At 34.7% G+C, this 22,516-nt stretch overlaps 1 protein-coding gene across 7 annotated transcripts in view; it reads left to right on the top strand.

Moving 5' to 3' along the window:
* Window positions 1-18,313, top strand: part of LOC123205303 (2-succinylbenzoate--CoA ligase, chloroplastic/peroxisomal-like) — a 43,417-nt gene extending 25,104 nt beyond the window's left edge. For 3 of the 7 annotated variants that reach the window (XM_044622230.1, XM_044622235.1, XM_044622232.1), the window contains 8 exons: window positions 98-266; window positions 387-485; window positions 1,093-1,190; window positions 1,360-1,553; window positions 11,441-11,568; window positions 12,088-12,476; window positions 12,691-12,905; window positions 13,024-13,323. In XM_044622230.1, coding sequence (XP_044478165.1) covers window positions 98-266; window positions 387-485; window positions 1,093-1,190; window positions 1,360-1,553; window positions 11,441-11,568; window positions 12,088-12,476; window positions 12,691-12,905; window positions 13,024-13,153 — 1,422 coding nt within the window. In that variant the 3' untranslated portion in view covers window positions 13,154-13,323. Of the gene's footprint in view, window positions 1-97; window positions 267-386; window positions 486-1,092; window positions 1,191-1,359; window positions 1,554-11,440; window positions 11,569-12,087; window positions 12,477-12,690; window positions 12,906-13,023; window positions 13,324-17,562 lie in introns of those variants that run through there. The other 4 variants (XM_044622233.1, XM_044622236.1, XM_044622237.1 and 1 more) reach the window with 2 other exon arrangements.
* Window positions 18,314-22,516: the final 4,203 nt, after the last annotated feature.

The raw sequence follows: 22,516 nt of genomic DNA, 5'->3' as shown, positions 1-22,516 counted from the left end.
GTCTAACATGATATGGGATGGTTCAAAAGTGAAATTTGCATAAGAATAACCTTGTATAGTATTGTATATCTAATATTAGCTCCTCATCAAATTGCAGAGTTTCAAAGAAGCAAGGTTGGCAATGGCAACTATAAGACCGGTAATGTTGGTTACTGATGAGAGTTGCAGTCATTGGTACTCGGAACTGCAGTGTAATGACTTACCTTCTCTGCAATGGCACGGGTCTTTGGGCTCCTCTTGCTCTGATTTCATGAAAACATGGAGCAGTATGTAGTTTCCAGCAATCTGTAAATCATATATTTACCAAAGTATTCAATTAATGCAATAACTAACCTTTCAGTAATTTGCTTCTAATAATGTCATTGTTGTTTTGTTCATTTTGCCAGTATTAACTACCGATATGATTAAGGAGCACTGTCTAACATCTCCACCACTGAATTATTCCTGGGCACCTGGGGGTGCTGTTATTATATGCTTCACTTCAGGTACAAGTTCTCTTATTTTTGACCTATCATTCACATAGAGCACATATGAATGGACGTTGAAGGAAGAGTGGCTGTTTTCTTTAGGCAGAATTTGAAAAGCCTGTGTTCCTTAGGCAGATGAATGGGATGGCAGTATAGGCAGCTATGGATATGCCACGTCTGTTTTGCAAATTTCCTTTTAAGAAAGCTTTGTAGATTGCAAGTCTTTTGAGATGAAAAATTATTGCATATCCTTGCTCAGTAAGCTGAGGAACTGTCATTTAGAAGAAAAAAACAAACTTGTAGACGCTAATTCTATTAAAAGGCTATATGCTAAGGATCAATATTTTAGCTCAGAAGGATCTTCCTAGCATGAATATGGCCTGAACCTCAACGTATGATACATACAAAGTTTAACCGCTTGCAAAATTTAACATTTCTTATGATTGCATTTAAACAATTTGGGAAGGGATTTTAATGTTATGTTCGCAAATGCAGAGACTGAGGTAGTACAATGTGAAGCCATGACTTTTTAGATAATTTTTTCAAGTTTCTGTAAATGGCCTTAACTCACAAAAAAATCTACCTTTGAGGATTTGATTTTGTCTTGATTGTTTCTTTATTGTAGGAACCACTGGAAGGCCTAAGGGAGTTACAATAAGCCATTCATCTTTAGTTGTACAATCTCTTGGAAAAATTGCCATCATTGGCTACAGTGAGGATGATGTATGCCTTTCCACATATTAATAAACATTCAAATTTCGAATGAATTAAGTAGCCATACTGATGGATAAAGAGCTGAAAATTTCTTGAGTGAAGTTTCATATATGAGCTAGATTGAACAATAGATACAACTCAATGATGACCTTGCATCTTTATGGTGTTGAATATGCAGGTTTACTTGCATACTGCCCCATTGTGCCACATTGGTGGTTTGTCCTCTGCCATGGCCATGCTAATGATAGGAGGTTGCCATGTGTTGCTTCCCAAGTTTGAAGCTAAGTCAGCCCTTGAAGCCATAGAACAACACCTTGTGACTTCTCTAATCACTGTCCCTACCATAATGGCAGATTTGATCACCCTGATTAGGTAAATAATACATCCCATTAGTCATTAAACAATCATGATGTGCTGAGTTTCTTAATGTCTTTTGTTATTTGACCCTATTTTCTTTCATACAATCTACAGCTTGGATTTAGAATATGGATCTACTCTCTTTTATATTGGATTTTATCATGATTTCACTTGTATATGTCACCAAACAAATGACTTTTCCTAGAGATATTTCATGAATGAATATAGACTTCTAATTTGCAGATATATACTTTGATAGGCCACCCATTATCAAGGTGTATCAGATATGCATAAGAGATAATGTGTTAGACAATTACACATGAAATGCAAATTTTGTTCATTCATTAGACATACTATTAGACATTGTCCAATTAGGAATGGTAAACCTTTTAAAATGAAGAAGGTTTGGATTCTTAAAGGGACACTTAAAACTAACATTGTTGGACCTAAGATCATTGGGGTGCCAAAAAGTGAATAGATGAATTTATCTTGTAGGCTTGCTTGCAATCTTTCTTGAGATCCTCTAGCAAGTGATACTTAGATAGTGGATGCTTGTTAGGGTAAGAGTTTATGTGAGAAAGGGAAGAAGGTGAACACAGGTGACGGAATAGAATAATGGACAGATGACAAAAAATCAAAGGAGAAACATGCAACAGACAATGTAGGGGACAAGCCAGAAACAACAGAGCACAGACAATCACATAATAGGACCACTCTATTCTTCAATGATAAAGTGGCAGCTCTTGGGGAGGCATATACATGTGGGCTAGGGAATGAGATAGGCAAAGTTGGAATAGAGGAAGGCAGAGAGAAAATGCTTGAGAAGAAAGCAAAGAAGGAGAGCCCCAACCTCTCGAAAGTTAGAGATTGAGTTATGGGTTATGGATTCTAAGATTTATATTTTGTGATATAGTTATGTCTTAAGTGTTAGTGAAACTGAGAGATTATCATTTTACTAAGTTACTTTTGTATTAAAAAAATATTGGAAATACAATTGCGTTTCACTTTAAATTGAAATACAACTTTGTTTACACAAATACTGTTTCATTACATTTGCATTTCTTTTTCCCTTTTTTTCCTTCATGAACAAACATCAGTCATCAGTTTCAGGAAGTTTTCCATGTAGCAGCCACTATCTCGGTCCCCTTTCAGGTCTGTAACAGAAGTGGTATCAAAGCATGACGAGAATGAAAAATCAGGTAGAAGGCATTGAGAAGGAGATGGCAGGGATGAAAGAGAAGATGGAAAAAGTGAGCAAGCAGATGTTTGAAGCGAATCAGGAGATGAACAACAGGATAGGGGGTAAAGAGGCTAAGGTGGAATCCCTCAATAGTTACCTTCGTGAGCGAAGGGACACCATTGTTGGCAAAGGAAATGAGGACAGAGGTAAGCTTTAGTGGGTCAAGAAGCATCACCCTCATATTCACCTTCACTGTAGAAGGCATTAGTGCCACCGCCCTTAAGAGATGGAGTCATAGGAGTGAAAGAGGTTACCTCAAAGGAAGAAAGAGAAAGGGATATGCAGGGTGGTTGCAGGGACATCTCGTACCAGTGTTTGGATCTTCCCTTGTTTAACGGTGATGACGCCTTGGAATGGATTGTTCGTTACGAGAGGTATTTCGATGTTAATCACCTATATGAGAAGCAACGCCTTATGGTGGCCAGTGTTTGTATAAAGGGTATTGGGCATGGATGGCTGAAATGGAGAGAAAAACAGAAGCATTTATAAGTTGGGAAGAGTTAAGGAATGTAGTATTGAGGCGATTCAGACAGGGGCATGAACAAACTTTTGGCTTTCTGACAGATAGACCTCGTTCATGAGTACCAATGCCGGTTCAAACTCTTGTCATTGTCGGTGGACGATATGTTTGAGGAAACCTTATCTGATCTCTTTATGAATGGTTTAGTTGAAGAAATTTGGGCAAAAACGAAGTTGTTTCATCTATGAGACTTAGAAGAGGTGATGTTGCGCGCTTTGGAATGGAGGAGAAGAATGAAATTGTTGACGGTAAGCTAAGCATTTGACCCACCAAGCCCAACCCTAGATACACCAACCTATCCCATTTCGCCAGTCCAGTGATGATAACTCGCCTCGTGAACTAGAATCTAGCCTAAGCTTAGAGTTAATCTGTGTCTAGCCCAAATTTTAATAGCAACCTAGGCCCTACCCGAGCTCCTCACCCAACCCACCATATTGCTACTAGCCCAAACTGAACCCGTGATTACTTTCGCTTAGCTTTTCCAAACTGTAATAACCCAGATCCAAACGCATCTGTAGCAGTCAGTGCACTTATTTACTTTGGTACTTCATGCTCCACTTTCAAATGAGACAACAACTCACGAAGACTTTTCGACGACAAGTAGGAGAACGGCTTGTGTTTTTGATGTAATGAAAAATTCGTACTTTGATATAAATATAGGAATTGACAGTTGAGAATTATGATAACAAATGAGGATGAGGCCGAGGAAGAGACAGACACCGAAGAAAAATCGACACCAGTAGAAGAAAGAGAAATGGAGGCATCTCTGAATTCGAGTTCTATTATAGAAATTAACACTCCAAAGACCATGAAGGTGCTAGTCTCAATGAATGGAGAAGAGGTGGTGCTCCTTCTAGATAGTGGAACCACCTACAATTTTATCTCAAAGAAGTTGGTCAGTGAGTTAAAAATTCCAGTGAAGCCAGCGAAGTTTGCCGTGGTTTTAAGAGATAGCAGGAAGGTGTCTAGTTTGGGAAAATGTCAGGGGGTAGTAGTACATATTCAAGGAATTGAAATCATTCAAAACTTCCTTCTTTTCCAATTAGGTGGCGTTGATCTCATCTTGGGGGTTGATTGGCTTGGTAGACTGGGAGAAGTGAAGATAAATTGGGGAAGTCTATTAAATTATCATGGCGAGGAAAAAGGGTGGTGATGAAAAGGGATGTGTCTCTTACGCGTCTGAAAACTTCACTCAAGACCTTGATGAAATCAGTGTGTGAGGGAGGAGATGCTTATTGGGTTGAGCTTTTCTCGAGTCTAATAATTTTATTGAGAAGGAAAGACGGGGGTTGGCGGTTTTGTGTGGATTATAGGACATTAAACAAAGTAACCGTTCTTGATAAATTTTCTATTCTGATGATTGATGAGCTTTTGGATGAACTAGTGGGAGTTGAAATCTTTAACAAGCTGGACCTAAAATTGGGGTACCATCAAATACGAGTAAGAGAAGAAGATATAGAGAAGACTACATTTAGAATACACAAGGGGCACTATGAGTTCTTTATCATGCCCTTCGAGCTTTTGAATGCCTCGACAACCTCTCAAAGTGTGATAAATGAAGTTTTTAGGTCTTATGTACGGAAGTTTGTATTAGTATTATTTGATGATATATTAATTTATAACAAAGGGATTAGAGATCATCTTTGGCATTGTAGGGAGGTGTTAAGGCTTCTACAGGAGCACAGTTTTGTGATTAACAAAAAGAAATATGTCTTTGGATGTGCATGTATAGATTATCTTGGGCATATTGTGTCTAAAAGAGGTGTAAAGGCTGACCCCAACAAGGTGGAAGACATGCAAAAGTGGCCTGTTTCGAGAGATTTGAGGGAGCTGAAGGGATTTTTTCGATTGACGAAGTATTACTGGAGGTTCGTAAAGGATTATAGTAGAATCGTAGACCCCCTTACTAGCCTTCTGAAAAAAAACGTTTTTAACTGGAGCAAAGAAGTATAGGGAGCCTTCAAAAAATTGAAGGTTGCCATGGTTTCCATACTTGTCCTTGCAATGCTTAATTTTTCTAAAGAATTTATAGTTGAAACTGACACATTAGAATATGGTTTAGGCACAGTTCTTATGCAAAAAAAAAGACCGATAGCTTTTCTGAGCAAGGCATTGTCACTTTGAAACCTAGAAAAGTTGGTTTACGAGAAGGAGTTGATGGCTATTGTGTTGGCTTTTCAAAAGTGGAGGCACTATCTCTTAGGGAGGCATTTTAAAGTCCGAACTGATTAAAAAGGTTTTCGTTTTCTAACTGAGCAGCAGGTAATTGGACAAGAGCAGCAAAAATGGTTAGTTAAAATATTAGAATTCAACTTCGAGATTGTGTACAAGATGGGATGTGAGAACAAAGCAGCTGATGCTTTGTCTAGAAACCCAAGCTTCAATGGAGAAATTAGTGCAATTTCGATGGTAGGTGGCGGAAATTAGAGAAATTCAATAGGAAGTGTTTGTGTGATTAGAGACTCTAGTCTCTAATTCAAGAAATCCTTAATCAACAAGGCAAACATAAGGGATATACATTAAGAAATGGAAGTTTTTTGTATAAGGGAAGAATAGTTTTGACGAGAGGTTCTAAGTTAGTTGCTCAGTTTATAAAGGAGTTACATGCATCTCCCTACGGCGGCCATTTTGGTTTTTTTAGGATGTATAAAAGGGTGAAATTAGTTTTATTTTGGGAAGGGATGAAAAGAGATATCAAACAATTCATGATAGAGTGCGATATGTGTCAAAGAGTGAAGTATGAAGCCGTGTCTTCGGCGGGTTTATTTTAGCCATTGCCAATTCCCACAAATATTTCGGAAAACCTCGCCATGGATTTTATTACAGGGCTGTTAAGGATTAAAAGGGTTGATACGATTTTGGTGGTGGTTAATCGCCTCACAAAATATAGGCATTTCATTGCTATTTGTCATCTTTACACAACCAATGAAATTGCTGAAGTTTTTGTAACGGAGGTTGTTTGTCTTCATGGCTTTCCGAAGACATCGTGACTGATCAAGATCTAGTTTTTATGAGTAATTTTTGGCTAGAACTATTCAAAGCTGTGGGGACTAATTTAAAGTTTGGTTTGGCATATTATTCTCAAACGGATAGACAAACCGAAGTCATTAATCGAAGTCTCGAAGATTACCTTTGTTGTTTTTGCTTGGGACAACCAAAAAAGTGGGTAAAATGGTTGATATGGCTGAATATTGGTATAAAACAACTTTTCAAAGTGTTGCAGGGATGACTCCCTTTAAGGCGGTTTATGGGAGGGAACCACCCTCTTTTCTAAGGTTGGTGGAGAAAGACTTGAAAATTGAAGAAGTCAACGACATGATTGTTGAACAAAATTTGATATTGGATCAATTGAAAAATAACCTTAGCAAGGCATAATCTAAGATGAAAAAGAGTGCAAATCAGCGTCGTCGAGATGTCGAATACAATGTGGGAGATTATGTCTTCCTTAGACTTTAATCATATCGCTTCCGTTCCTCGGCTTCACGACCTAATGAAAAATTGAGCCCTCGGTTTTATAGTCCATATGAAATAATAGAAAGAATGAGGATAGTGGTGGATAAACTGAAGTTATCGGCTACCGCTCAAATTCATCCTATTTTCCATGTTTCTCCACTATCCAGTAAAATCAATATCTGCCTCCCTCCAATGATTTGGATGAATTTCATTATTTTCGAGGAGTCTATTCCCACCACTGAACTCGAGTTAAGGTTTGCTTCCAACTCCTTTGCTTCAGCTTCATCTTCTTTTACTACCTCGTCCTCGTCTTTTGCGGCATCTTGTTCACAGGCTATCATTATCCGCAGCTGTCGGTATCGACATCGGTGTCCAGGGATGTATTTCTCATTGCATCTGAAACATAAGCCTTTCTCGATTTTGAAACGGTATTCGTCGTCAGACAACCTTAGAAAATTGTTGTCTTTTCGTTGGCTAGAGAATGACGCAACAGAGATATTCGGAGCTCTCGTCGTCGATGCCACGTTTGTGTATAGGAACACACTTTTTGTTTTGCTTTGACCGAAGGACATAGGTTTAAAGTGGGACGGGTTGGGCTGGGTGCTTAGGTCAGTGTTGGGTTGGCCATTGGGCAATTGGGTTGTGTGTTTGGGTTTTGATTAGATCGGATATTGGGCTGGTAGTATGACAGTTGGTGTGGGCTATTTGATTGCATGGGTTGGCCTGTGTTTAGGAGAGCTAAGTGTCGGTTTGGGGTTGTCTGGGTTCTCGGGTAGCTTTTGTCAGGTTGGACACCCACCTTGTTTTCAATCAACACGTTCTTTCTCTCAATCTCTTATGCTTTCTCCATCATTTCCTCTAGAGTTGTTGGACGAAATAGTTGTACCTCTTCCTTGAGTTCTTCCGGGAGTTAGAGTGCATTCGGACAGCTTTTCGACCTTCGCTGATAATAACTCGAATCGGCACCGGTACTCATGGACAAAGTCTGTTAGTCGGATCACAAATAACTCCTGAGCCTACCGTTCATCGTCTGTTCTGAACCTTTTAAGGGTTGCTTTTCGGAAGTCCTCTTAACTAGAAAACAGTTGTCGTCTCCTTCTCCACCTAAACCAGTGGAATGCCGCCCCTTCCATACAAACCCCCATGGCTGTCAGCCTCTCTCTCCCTGATATTCGGTTGACGTTGAAATAATGCTCAACCTTCTCTAACCACTCCAAGGCTTGTTCACTAGCAAACAAGGGGAGATCTAGTCGGCAGAATTGAACGTCTCGTCGAGCTCCACCCAGGCAGTCATCTCCCTTCTGCCCGATCTCTGACGGCTCCACTCCTACATAAACTTTCTCTACTCTAGGTGGTGGGTTGTGGTTAGGAGTCGACTCTCTCCCATTCGGTGTTGTGTTACCATGACCCGCAACTAGAAATGTGGAGGGTCCTGGGCCCGTTGGTGTTTTGCCCTTGTCGCCACCTTCCTTTCCGAATATGACTTCCTTAAGGTTTTGGAGGTACCTTTTTATGACTTCCATGCCACTCTCCATCCCTTCCAACCTTACTTGTGTGTCATTTAATTTCTCTCTCACTTCTTTGTCCAAACCCTCCAACCGGTTACCCATCCTCGTCAACCTCTCATGAACCTCCGTCACTTCCTTCTCAAGACCTTCTACCCGACTGTCCATCCTGGTTATGCTTTGATACCAAGTATTAGGAACTTGGAAAGTGCGCAGGCTACACAAATATTCCTCTCCCGCGTTGCAGTAGCATGGACAAAATTTCTTGAAGGATCGGTGTACACCCAAGAGATTTTATTGGCTTCTTCCTTAATGTAATAGTAAAAAATACAGAGAACAGGGAAGAAATTAATGTTTAGTTGTAATAAGTTTGATAAATAATGAAATCAGATATGCATTGCAATTCCATTGCTTCCACAAACGCCAAATCAAATGACATTCTCTTAAGTTTTAAGTTAACAATCTCTCATGGAAATAACATCACCGAAATCAAAATAACTACATTCGACTCAAACAAAATACAAGGAAATCAGCACTATTCCAACTTTCAAAAGGCTGGATCTCTCCCCTATTCCTTTCTCCCTTCTTCCCAAAAACTGTCTTCTTTCCTTTCTAGGTCCCTATTTGTTGATTCCTTGCTGTTGCTCCCCCAATCCTTGCGTACCAGCTTAGCACCCAATATCTTCATAGTTTCTCTTTTTCCTAGCATGTCCCTAAACTTTTGTTGTATGTCTGCTACCTTTGCTGCTTCTGGAGTGCTGCCATCTGGAGCTCCCATCAGCTGCTCAATCAAATTATCAGCACTGCTACCATTTGTTTTAGGATTACATCTCTCTGTTTCCATAATTTGTTCTCTAGTGTCATTATTACTGGTGCCGCTTGCCAATTCCTCAGCTTGTGTCTTCGGTTTTGCCTTCCTCCCTCCTTTCTTCTTCACATTTACTCAAGCTCTAACACAATTTCCAACAAATTCCAAGTTGATTTGGTTGAGACAACATATTCTAGGGAAAATTCAATTGCTTCTGATGAAGCTCATCCACTGGAATTTGTTCAAGCGTCTCGCTGTTATGGTTTGTTGTTAAGAAAGTTGAAGAAGGATGAAACTAAGGAAAAAAGCAAAGAGAAGGGAGATTGTATCCACGAAACACAACTCAAACAAGAGACCCGACATGACCCAAACCCGGTATGTATCTGTTAGGACTAATGTTTATGTCTCCCTCAGGAAAAGAAAAAATAAAGAGGGGAGGGCAGTTGACAACAAGCAGGAAGATAGGAGAGCCTCTACTATACTAACAAATCAACAACAGGGGAAAGGGATACGTGGCATATCATTTGAGGAAGAGAAGAAGGGATTAGTTAAGGAAAGGAAGAAAAAGGGGGCAGGTGGGAATGTAGAGGGAGAAGAAAAGATTTGAGGAATGTGGGCGGGAGAGTGTCAGCCTCTCGAAAGCTGAGCAAGGAAGCCATTTGGTTTATTGTGTTTGTGTTTTGTGAATTCTTTTGGAACCCAGTTTTACTGTTATTGAGCTTGTGCTATTGGGGGAACCTGTCCCTGTTCTGTAATTCTGAGATTATCCATTGTAATAGCTGGGAAATAGTCATTGTATTGATAAAAGAATGTTGTAACTAAGTTGTTGAATCAATCAATACAATACATATTTTTCTGCTCTATTTACAATTTGTATGTTCTGTCTTGGCTGGAAATTTATCAGTATTTGCAGTTGCATTAGTTTGGTGATTGAGTCATTGGGTGAGTTATTGCCTGGAGAAGTGTTGGATGTGTAGCTTTGCCCAATTACTCATCAGTATCCTTGTTTAAACATTCCAAATCCAGCCAGCCCATATAATAATAACCCAAGATCAAGATCTGACCCAAAACCCAATTGGTCTATGTCAACTCAAATGTTTTACACCCAGGCCCAAGTACATCAAACCAACCCAACTTAAATAAAATTTAGCTTATCCTCTAAGCCCAAGCCTACTTACATTCAGCCCTTTTATGCACATGACATTCTTAACTAAGCCCACTTACCCCACCCATGTGCCAATTTGGCAGCATAAATGAACTGAAGGTGCATGTGTGTCAAAACCCTTGCAAGTATTTTCTTGCTTTGCACCTTGAGGACAAGGTGAATCTATTTTTTTGGCAAGGGGTGGGTGTGGGGTGTGTTGGGGTAGTACTGATAGGCCACCCATTATCAAAGTGTAACAGATAAGCTTAAGAGATATGGTGAAGTGGCTGATAAGAATAACAAATAACGTGTTTAAATTAGAAGATTGACAAGATAATAAAGTAGATAAGATATTTAAATAAGGTGTAGCTAAAAAGAGGGAGAATAACTTTATTTAAAGGGGCTGCTACACTTTAAATAAGAGGGAGAAATTGGCTGTAATTATCAAGAAAAAATTCTGGGAATTAAAGGGTTTTTTGGGGGCCTTGGCCTAGGGGAAAATTGGCATTGCTCTATTCCATAATAATTACAATAGTCTTGGGTTGTATTCACTAGATATTAATCAATAAAAGTCATTCATTTCTATTGAATTGGGTGTGGGGTGTGTTGGGGTAGTATTGATAGGCCACCCATTATCAAAGTGTAACAGATAAGCATAAGAGAAATGGTGAAGTGGCTGATAAGAATAACAAATAATGTGTTTAAATTAGAAGATTGACAAGATAATAAAGTAGATAAGATATTTAAATAAGGTGTAGCTAAAAAGAGGGAGAATAACTTAATTTAAAGGGGTTGCTACACTTTAAATAAGAGGGAGAAATTGGCTGTAATTATCAAGAAAAAATTCTGGGAATTGAAGGGTTTTTTGGGGGCCTTGGCCTAGGGGAAAATTGGCATTGCTCTATTCCATAATAATTACAATAGTCTTGGGTTGTATTCACTAGATATTAATCAATAAAAGTCATTCATTTCTATTGAATTGAGCTACTTTGAGACAGGAATCTATCATACTTCTAGCCCCTTTTCTCCATCCACACCCTTTTATATCATCTGTGTGATGCTTTACTTTTAGCCTAGTGTAATTTATTAGAATACTCTTTTAAAGCCTTGTACCTAGTTACCTCTCTAAAATTGATATTGTTCCACCACAGCATGAACCAAAAGGAATACTGTTGTTTGTGTCTCTGTACTAAGCAGTCAATTGCCTTTGTTAACAAATTTACTTTTACCAGGAAGAAGGAGATTTGGAAGGGAAAGGACAGTGTAAGGAAGGTACTAAATGGAGGTGGGAGTCTGTCAGTTGAGCTTATCAAAGATGCTATCAAATATTTCCCTGGAGCTAAGCTTTTTTCAGCTTATGGTTGGTCCCACTTGTCCCACTTTTTTCTTTCTTGTTTCATCTAATACAGGCTGCTTTAAAATGATCTTTGAGGTAACACAGTAGTAGTTTGGAATCTGGAAGCTGCTTTAGTTAGCAATGACTTCTAGAGGCCACAAGCAGAATAAGGGATACATAAAATATGTGTAATCATGCTGAGGTGGATTAAATTAATAAACCTAGGGTCTTGTTTTCTCTGTCTTATGCATTCTTACAATATTTTGGATAAGGTAGACCATATTAAACTTGTGATGCAAAGAGTCAGTATTCAATGGCAGTAATGTATGAATATGTTCATGCTCACTACAGGTTCCACTAAGCTTAACCCAATTTGTCTTACTAAACACGCTAGGAAGCTTGGTCTAAATTTATAAGAACATTTATGTATATAAACGTTGTTGAAAGTAAATTATATCCACATTCTTATATTCCTTCCAAGCTCTTCTTAGAATTAGTAGTGGGTTGCTCTTCTGACTTATATTTTCTTTCTAATATATGAAGGAATGACAGAGACATGCTCATCACTGACCTTCATGACCATCAATGACCCAGCACTTGAAACACGTGGCCAGCTACTTGAGACATTTGGTAAAACAAAACGGAATTCTGTTCACCAACCACGAGGTGTGTGCGTTGGCAAGCCTGCACCATATGTCGAATTAAATATCCGCATTGAGGGATCTTCTGATGTTGGAAGAATTTTGACAAGAGGTCCTCATGTAATGCTAAGATACTGGGATCATGTTTCAGCGAAGCCATCAAAATCTGATGATGAGGCTTGGTTTGACACTGGTGACATTGGACACATTGATAATTGTGGTAATTTATGGCTACTTGGGCAAAGAGGTGGTCGTATCAAGAGTGGTGGGGAGAATATTTACCCTGAAGAGGTAAATCTTGATTAAGATCGATCACTTGATCTCCCTCCTTGTAAGATAAAAAAGAAATATAATAATGAAAGTGAAGAAGATGGAACTAGATGAAGTTTTGCTGTTTTCCATCTTCTGCATTGCTTCAGAAATTCTATCTTCATGTTGTAAATTGATTTTTAACTAAATTTCTGGTCATTTTTACTATTTGAACTGTAATTTTTTGCGACACTAGGTGGAGATGAACCTACTACAACATGAAGGAGTTATTGCAGTTGTTGTCGTGGGAATCCCTGATACTCGCTTGATGGAGATGGTAGTTGCATGTGTTAAATTAAGAGAAAATTGGCAATGGTCTGATAATGATAGTGGACAAACTGCCGAAAATAAACAGCTATATTTATCTAGTGAGGTTCTGAAACAACATTGCCGAGAAAATAATTTAACCGGGTATCATCTTCTAACTTGTGTTTCATCTTAAGTGCAGGGAATCCTCAATCATCAAGTCAAAGAAATTAAAAAATCATAGTTGATATACTATATCTTAAATCTTCTTCTTCTTCTTCAGGTTTAAAATACCAAAGGTATTTATTCAATGGAGGAAACCATTTCCACTCACCACAGCTGGGAAAATAAGAAGGAATCAAGTTCAAAGAGAAGTTATGTCTCACTTCAAATCCCTGCCTAGCAATCTCTGATAATCCCAGTTTTAAGGTAAGCACCCCATTCTCTTTTTATTGTAACCTTTGCACTATTTAACAATTAATTATCATAAAGAAACCAGTCTGCTCCTGCACTTGTTACATTATTTTGAGCTTGTCATATGAGTGACACAAAAATAAAATAAACGTTTGAACATCAAATTTAACCCATTTTTCCATTGGTATGTTAAGTTATAGGGAAATAGTAATAATAGAGATAAATTGTTATTTTAGATACAAATGTTTATAGCAAGGGGGAAAATTCAATACAACAGAATTACTGAAGACTTTAATTTTGAATTCTAAAACCATCCTCTGTCTATTCTTGAATTCTTTAAACTCAAACATTGGAAAAAAAAATGAGATAGAATAAATGGATAGAACTCTTTAATGTATTGTTCTTATTATATTTAGTTTTCATAACAGGAAACAAGCTTCATATTAAACCTATTATACAAATTAGAGCTATACTTAATTTAGATACTAGTAATGATGTATCACCATGTGGATGAGTATTAATTTATTTTTAATTCAAAATGATCAAATCACTTAGTAATGATACATAATACTTATCATAAGTGCATGTAGTTTTATTGTTAAAATTATTGGCATGATAATATATTATTTGATTGCTATGTAATTCCTATTATACTTGTTAAATTTATGTTACAGATTTGTGTCCAAACTGTCATATTTATACAATTGCACTATCCTGAACTTTCACTACTTGCTAGTTTTGCTCCCTATTCATAAAAATTTTAAATAAAGACTTTATAGCTCAATTAATTAATACACATGCATGAAAAATTATGTAAATATATAAATATAGCAAAGAGAATTAATAAACATACCAATTAAACATTACAGTACATAATACATAATTAAGTATCTATATGTAAGCATATTTAGGAGTTAATTATAAAAAAATGTTACACACTAGACATATGTGTTTAAATCTCTTTAATAATATTTCAAGATTAAACTCTTCACTTATTTGGTGTAATAGTTATAAAACTAACTATTAAATCCGAAGTTTTACTTATTTAGACTGATTGATTCATCTCTGAAGGAATAATCTAGTTTGGGAGATTTTTCTCTTAAAAATGTGTATAGATGCCGTACTAAAAAAGTATAATGATGTTATCTACATGTAGGTTGACTCAAAGTGTGTTAGAATATGTTAGTAAATTAGTAATCATCTTAACGAGAAGTAGCAGGATGAACTGGTCTTAATGGGCTTGTGATTTGCTTAACAACATTCTATTTATGTCTCTTACTTTTACACGATAGCACAATTAACGAATTTTTTAGATATTAGATGTTTCTGCTTATGTAATAACTCAATAATCTTTGTCTCTTTCTAAATAAATAACATAACTGTCTCTTGTTAGATATTGGGTTGTATTTATTTTGAAAGTTGATGAGAATTGGAATCATTTACCTTAGAAAGTGGTGTTGTGTGGCTAGGGTTTCATAAAATGAGAACCTGTGAGATTTGTCTAAGCTAGCAAGCTGACCAAATCAAGTAATAATCTACTTGAAACCTGCTCAAATAAATACTCTCACAAGATACTTTCAGAAATATTAATAACCTGACAAATGATTTGAAAATTGAATACGAAATTGAAAACCAAAATAGAAACATATGAATCTACATATAAATAACCTTGAATTTGTAACAACATATATTGATGGGGTGGGACATCTTCTCCATCATTTTAGTGGTTAAGATTTGGCTGTGAATATTAACCTGTTTTTAGGAATATTGAAAAATATATTACTTTTTGAGTTTGTATATACAATTTTACCACACTCCTTTTCTATTAAACAGTTATACCACAAATTTCATTAAATACCTAAAATATTTTTATCTTTATATGTTAAAAACTAAATATTTTCTTTAGAGATCTTGCAAATTACTTATCCAAATTTAGGTCAGTGTTGATTTATATCCTTTATCTTACATTTTTTTTTTTTCGGTATAATAGTTGAAATCCAAATATATAGAAATCATTTATGATAAATTTATGTGAATATATTGTTAAATGTTGTTATTTGTAATTTAAAAGTTATTGTAATAGTAATTAATAGTTCAACTAAGACTTAGATCTTGATTGAGAATGGGTAGATGTAAACATTCATTAACTAAAATAAAGTCAATAACTTAAGAACCCTAGGCAATGTAGCTGATCCTGCCTACCTCCCATAGGAACTTTTATCCAATATTTGTTTGGATGATTCAAGTGTTAAGAAAATAATGAAAAAAGTTGGATTTATAGTTTGTTTCAGAGGACAATAAATTGTAGGTGATTATAATATAATGAAATATGTCAGTGGGAACGGAGATTGATCTTTGTTGACATAAGTATTGATTTCGAAGAATTTGTGGTGAAAATATATTATCATTTAAGAATCGATCAAAGTCAATCAAATGTTCATATATTTATCATTGGTGAGGTATCGATGGGTCCTATTGAAATTCAAGACGATAATGATTTTGATTATGTGATGATGGAAATAAGAAGTTTACGTGGATCGATAAAATTTTATGTTACTGAGAATCTTATTGAAAGAAGAGACAATAAACAAGACGAAGAGGTTTAGGAGGAAGAAAGAGAAGATTATCTAACATACGATTGGGTACAATCACAAAGTTTTCAAGAGTATAGTATGAACCATGGTAATGACAATGTCGACAAGGAATATAATTTTAACAGTAATGACAACGAAAATGATGATGATGATGAGTTTCCAAGATTTGATGATAATGGTGAGCCTAACTATGTACCCAGCGAAGACGTTAGGAGAAGTCAAATCAATGCTTACAATGCCGTGGTCGAGTCTAGCATAAGACGTCATGACTCTATAGATATTGGAGCATATACAAGTCAAATTCATAATCCAAATTCATTTCAGTGGGTTTTACAACCCGTTGTGGATGTTGATAATACGGGTATTAGTAATCGAGAAATACAAAAAGAAAACTGTCTCAAAGTGATGGGCTTTTAAGATTTGAAGGCTGAATTGAAAGCTTTTTTTGAAAGATATGCTTTAGAGATAGTTATTCAATGGAAAATTGTTTACTTTGATGTGAAACATTATCAGCTTAGGTGTGTATATTATCAATGCAATTGGTGGGTGTGAGCTAGAAAGGAGGAAGGTGGAGACAATTGGGTGTTACGAAGTATGGATAACATACACACTTGTTTAATGGATCAAATATTCCCACATTATAGATAGGCAGGTGCTAGATCACTGAGAACTATCCATAAATCAATGTTTGTGGTTGATCGGATCTATTGACAGAAGAAAATTATTTTCGATATGGTAAAGAGGTACAAAATTGATATTTTATACACACAAGTGTGGCGTGTAAAGACATATGGTATAAATGCATTATGAGGATCTTTCGAAGAGTCTTTCATGCTGTTAGCTAAGTATTGTCACAATTTAAAGTTTAATAACCCAAAAACTACTACACATATTGATGTTGATGTAGAAAATAAGTTTCAATTTTTTTTCATGGTTTTAAGTTGTTCAATAAAGAGATTTCAACAATTTTGTTGCCTAGTGATTTGCATTGACACTTCACATTTGAAAAGAAAGTACCTTGGGTCTTTTTTCATAGTTGTTGCTAAAGATAACAATAATTAAATTTATCCACTAGCATTGGGTATTGGGCACAATAAGGGAATTGATATGTAGACCTCATTCTTGAGGTACTTATATGTGTATCAATGATATTCCAAACTTAACTATTGTTTCTGATCGACATAATTCAATTATTATGTTAGTGGCAAACAAATTCTTGCATGCCCGTCATAGTTTTTGTAACTACCATTTAAAAGGTAATATACGTATGCAGTTCAAAAACATCAAACATATTGAAAGATTATTTTTTAGAGCTACAAAGATATATCACATCAAGGACTTTGAATCTGCCATGAGTAAAATTACCGAGGTAAATGGCACTACGACAAACTATTTGGTCAATATTAGGTATAAAAAATGGGTGCGCGTACACTTTGAAGGATGATAGTATAACATCATGACAACCAATATTGTTTAGTTCTTCAATACTTTGACACGTATTGCAAAAGCTTTGTCTATCACTATATTGATTGAGTTTCTTAAGAGAACAATACAACATTGGTTTTACAATCAGCGAAACTTAGTAGGTATATTTGCTTAAATTTGGTATATTTATTTATTATTGATTACATTAGGTTTGATTAGTTTTTTAATTAGGGGAGTGATCTCACCCGTTAACACTATGGGCAAAGGATAAGATTGTTGAATATGTGCGTAAATTTACAAATATAGTAGTGAAACCAATTAACGTCTACAAATACGAAGTTCATGATTCAGGGCAGTGATTGTTCTTTGCTAATCTTCTTTAACTGCAGTGCGATTGTGGGAAATTTCAACTTTCTCAAATTTCATGTACCCATGTCGCGACTGTTACACGATTCAATAATCTTTTAGACCGTTTCAAATGGGCCAACATATATTACTCCACAAATTATTTACAAGTAGTGTATAGAAAAGATATTAATTCGGTTGGCCATCAATCAATTTGGGCACTATCCAATATGCGGACAATTTATCCGTCCCAAATGCAATGAAGACAATCCAGTCATTTGTCCAACTATGTTAGGTGACCATCACAAGAAAAGGAAGTTCAACCACGAAACTACAATCAATGTCATCAACTTGGTCATAATCGATTGCATTATCTGAGTCTAGTTCTGATGCTTGTTGTTGGCTCATCCTACACATTAGGTAGCAGTAAAGGATGAGGTCGTCGTACCGATGGGGTAACCCAACCGACAAAATAGAATATTATGATTTTTTTTCTTTATTTATGATCTATTTTCTTTATCATAGTTGTCTTTTGTCACTGTATAATCATATTAATGTCACAATGGTTTATTATGATATTATGAGAATCATGATTAATTGTTAATTATTTACTGATGTTTTAATTACAAGTTACACGAAATCTATATGTATATTAATGAAAAGGTTATCATTTTCTATGTAGCAAAGCCACTTGTTCTATGTTACAAGTTATTTTTTAGTTGTAATGTACAAGTGATTTGTTATACAGAGACTATAGCTTTTTCTAATGCATTTCTTTTTTGGATTTACAACATCAAAAGACACTCCATTATTATGTTTGGTTTATTATGTTAATATTGTAATGGTTTATATGATCCGTTTATTTTATTTTGTTATGGGTTATTTTGCACTAATAGAAAATAACTGCATGATAAAAAAACCTATAATATCAACATATGTGACAACGAAGTACTTATATAAAAATTATTAGCATGAGTAAAGCACCAATTAAATTATGTTCATAAAGTTTACATGCCCACCCAAGATTAAGGGTATTCTTCTAAGTTTGCATAAACAACCAAAAATATTTCATCAATTAACTTATCTAACCAATTACCACAATAAATGAATTAGAAAAGAGATTATTTTTACCAAATGCCCTCCAATGGTATATTGACATGATGATATACTTCTTTAACAACTTTGAGTGTTTGGTTGTGAAGCTGAAGTCATGATTCTATGTGAGGTACTCTATAAACATCAACATGAAAACTCTATAGTCACTTGTTTTGATAGTTCAAATAGAAGAAAGTTACATATATAGTCGTTGTTACGTAAAAGGAAGCAGCTTATGAGTTAGAATTCAAATCATGGTGAGTTTTATAATTATATCAATATGATTATTATCTAGAAATTATTAAACAATATGATGATGAGAAATTAGACATTTTGACATGATAGAAAGCAAATCAAAAAAGTTTTATGATGCTTGCCTCTACAACCCGAGATCTACTAACCCTTGCGATGTCGATTATAATATTGGAATCCGCTTTTAGTGTAGTAGATGCATGCTAGATGATAAATAATCTAATTTATACTCAAACATGATCGAGATAATCATGTGTATGAATAATTGAGTGAAAGTTGACTTCAAATTATCGAATCAGATCATAAAAGATATCTTTGAAAAATTCAAGAATCTAGATATTGATGATGGTAGATATATTATATTTATATTTGTAATTATACATTATATAAATATATTTATTTATAATATGTTATAATATTTTTTATCATGTATCCATGATATTTTTCTATCACAAGTGAATGAATATCAATAAAATGTTTAGAGTGTTGTTCTCAGTTTTAAAAATTTAAAAATAATTTTTGTTTAAATTTTTTAATTTAAAAAAATTGTTTTAATGGCCGACCCGCAAGTTTACTCATTTATGGTATAACATAGCATGATCCTAATATATGTAAGGTTATGTTATGGGCCTATAGTTTTTTTTTTTTAGGGTTAGGCCATCTCGAAGGGTCATAAACTGTGTTGGCTTTGGGTCTGCTACAGCTTACAGGTCCAATGGACCATATTGAAACTAACCTGACCCAATTCGATACGGCCCATTAACATCTCTAAATAGAATTAATCAAATTGAGGGAGATGTGTGGGGGCACCTTAAATAACAATAAATAAAAAAAATATTAATTGTTTGATTAATTTTCTAATTTTGATTGTTATATTTCGCATGCTTCAAAGATCATATGGTTCTTTTCTTTTTTTTTTAAATAAAAAAATTTATATGAAATTTGAGAGAGAAATTAAATAAATAAAAAGTTAACTTGAAGGGTTTCAAGATATACGAAAGAATATTTGGTGATAAAAATAAGTGTTAATGTGAATACACAATTTTAGAGAATTTGAATAATTTTTTAGGGAAATTATAATAAATGGCCAAATTACCCCTTCATTAAGCAAAAATGTTCAATTTCACTATATTTAAGTAAAAATATCCAAATTCTTTATTTTTAAGTAAAAACGTCCTAATTTTTTTAAAATATCAAAATTACCCTTCATCATATTTATATAAACTCTCTCGCTCTCACTTTTATTACATACATTTTTTATATCACTTAAACATTCACTTTTACTCTCATTTTTATTTAATATCAATTTTTACGAGTTCATTTGGAAAGAAGAAATTCATATTTCTAAATTCGAATAAAAAAAAATCAATTCGTGAAACTACATTGAAAACAATATGTTATGAATAAATAGATATATTGAAATACCTTAGAATGTCAATAACAAAAAAATTACCCAAAAATCGATCAAAAATTTCATAATTACATCGTAAAACATGTCTAAAAAAGCACATCGTAATTATAAATATCAAATTTGAAAATTACATATCAAAAAAGTTTAATCTGATCACAAACAAACTCAAAATCATAAAAATCGAAAATCGTAAATTTTATAAAATGAAAAAAATGCATAATACATATTGAAATAGTTTTATTTTGGCCTCAAAATTTGATGCAATCAGCAAAGCTGGTTGTTGTTATAAAGCTCGAAACGAGCTTCGCGTTGATATATTACAAGCCTCGTAACTCCTTCTGGATCAAAAGTTACGGTCGTTCAGAGTCTGTCTTATATAGACCCTATAGTTTTAAAAAAATTAATTTCCACCCAACCCACGGTTTTCACGGTCTGCCCCATGGTTTAGTATAAAATTTTCCGCAGACCCCTGTGGATCTCCCCCTGTTCCCCCTCCCCCAAAAATTTTGAAAACGTTAAATTTATCCCCCACCCCATGAGCACTCGTGAGAGTTACCGCAATGCCGGCAGATCTAACTCATTTTTCGACCAAAAATCGGCATTTCAGCCTCTAATTTTAACACAAATCAAATCTACACATTTAATAACATAAAACCCCTCAAGAAATTCAAGCAAAACAACCAAAAATCAAAACATTTTATGCATTGTTCAAAATCGAAAACCTAAACATTCAAACTTTAAAATCTCTCTTAAATCTTAATACTTCTAATAATAAATTGATTTAAACAAGAAGTAGAATGATGTACTATCCTTATTTGTCATTTTCGGTTGCCAGAAAACACAAAAAATCTATGAAAAAGACGAAAACCCGTTGACCTGTGAGAGACCTGTGGAAGACCCGTGAGAGATTAAAATTTTCTCTGATTTTGAACAATAAAACTGTGGGAAATATGGGGTTTATATATAAGGGTAGTTTGGTCATTGTTCAAATTGAGGGTATTTTTGCTTAAACCTTAGAGTTTTGAACAATTTTGCTTAACACCCTCTAATTTTGGACATTCATTATAATTTCCCAATTTTTTATTATGCTGTGGGGGCATGAATCCCCAACTTATCGCCTAAATTTTTATAAAGTTGAATGATTATGGACCACCCAAAGTTTGAAGATATGACAAAGTCTCAAATATTTACTTTTGAAAAATCTAATTTCTTGTATCTCATTTGAATTTTATTATTCTAATAGTTAATTCTATTTGACCTTTTATTAAGATAATAACAAAAATGTTTGCACAATTTAATATAATTTTTAATTGTTAATGTGTTTAATTTTATTAAAATTACTAAAATATTTTTATCAAATGAAAATTTAATTAATTAATTCATTCAGTTAAACAGTGTTTTTTTAAGTGATTATTTTTTAGTGAGAGTGATAATTAGTCTCTCTAATTTGACAAAACTTTTAACAAACCTTCAACTCTAAGAAATTTCTCACCTCTTTAATAGTTTTCAGATTTTACCATTTTAGTATTGTCTATTCTTTGTTAGGATTCACGAATATATCTTTTATAGTGATTACGTGTTTTTAAAAAGTCAATTATGTTCAATCAAAACTCAAATTTTGAAAACTTAGAATAAAACCGATTTTCTCTCAATCTTTGCAATAAAATCCTCAGTCTTATACTTTGTTTTCAACAGTCACCTGAAATCAATCCATGTAATACTTGTCACCTCATTTGTCTTTATGGTGATCCTCTACCACACCCTGATATCTCCCTCCAATAGGTAGCTTGCATACTTAACTTTTTCTTGATTATACATTACGAGCAATGACATGACACTACTATTACCTCTAACCACTCTTCAATTATCAAGAAATCACTAGTGTTTGGAAATCCTAAGGGTTAATGCATATTAGGATTCGAGCTTAAACTCACCCTTATTTAGATTCGACTCATCTCGAATCCACTTGTGCCAGAGAAGAATCTATTTAAGAGCCAACTGAAGGAAAGAAATCTTTATGTAATTGCTTAGTTAGATTGCAAAAAGAAAAATAAATAAAATAAAACAAAAAGCCTGAGGATCTAGTAGGTATATAGAAAATTAAGAAATCTGAGCTCCTAACTCTATGAACGATGCAACAATTAATTACCCAACTACTGAATCTTTTTTCAATTAAAGTGTAAATTGCATAATGAAGCTCCAGTTCACATTGAAGGATTGTAAAAGGGTAGGGGAAAATA

Source organism: Mangifera indica, unplaced genomic scaffold (genome assembly GCF_011075055.1).
Source record: "Mangifera indica cultivar Alphonso unplaced genomic scaffold, CATAS_Mindica_2.1 Un_0003, whole genome shotgun sequence".
Lineage (NCBI taxonomy): Eukaryota > Viridiplantae > Streptophyta > Magnoliopsida > Sapindales > Anacardiaceae > Mangifera > Mangifera indica.
Note: the sequence above shows the minus strand (reverse complement) of the source record. Positions and strands in the feature narration are given on the sequence as shown.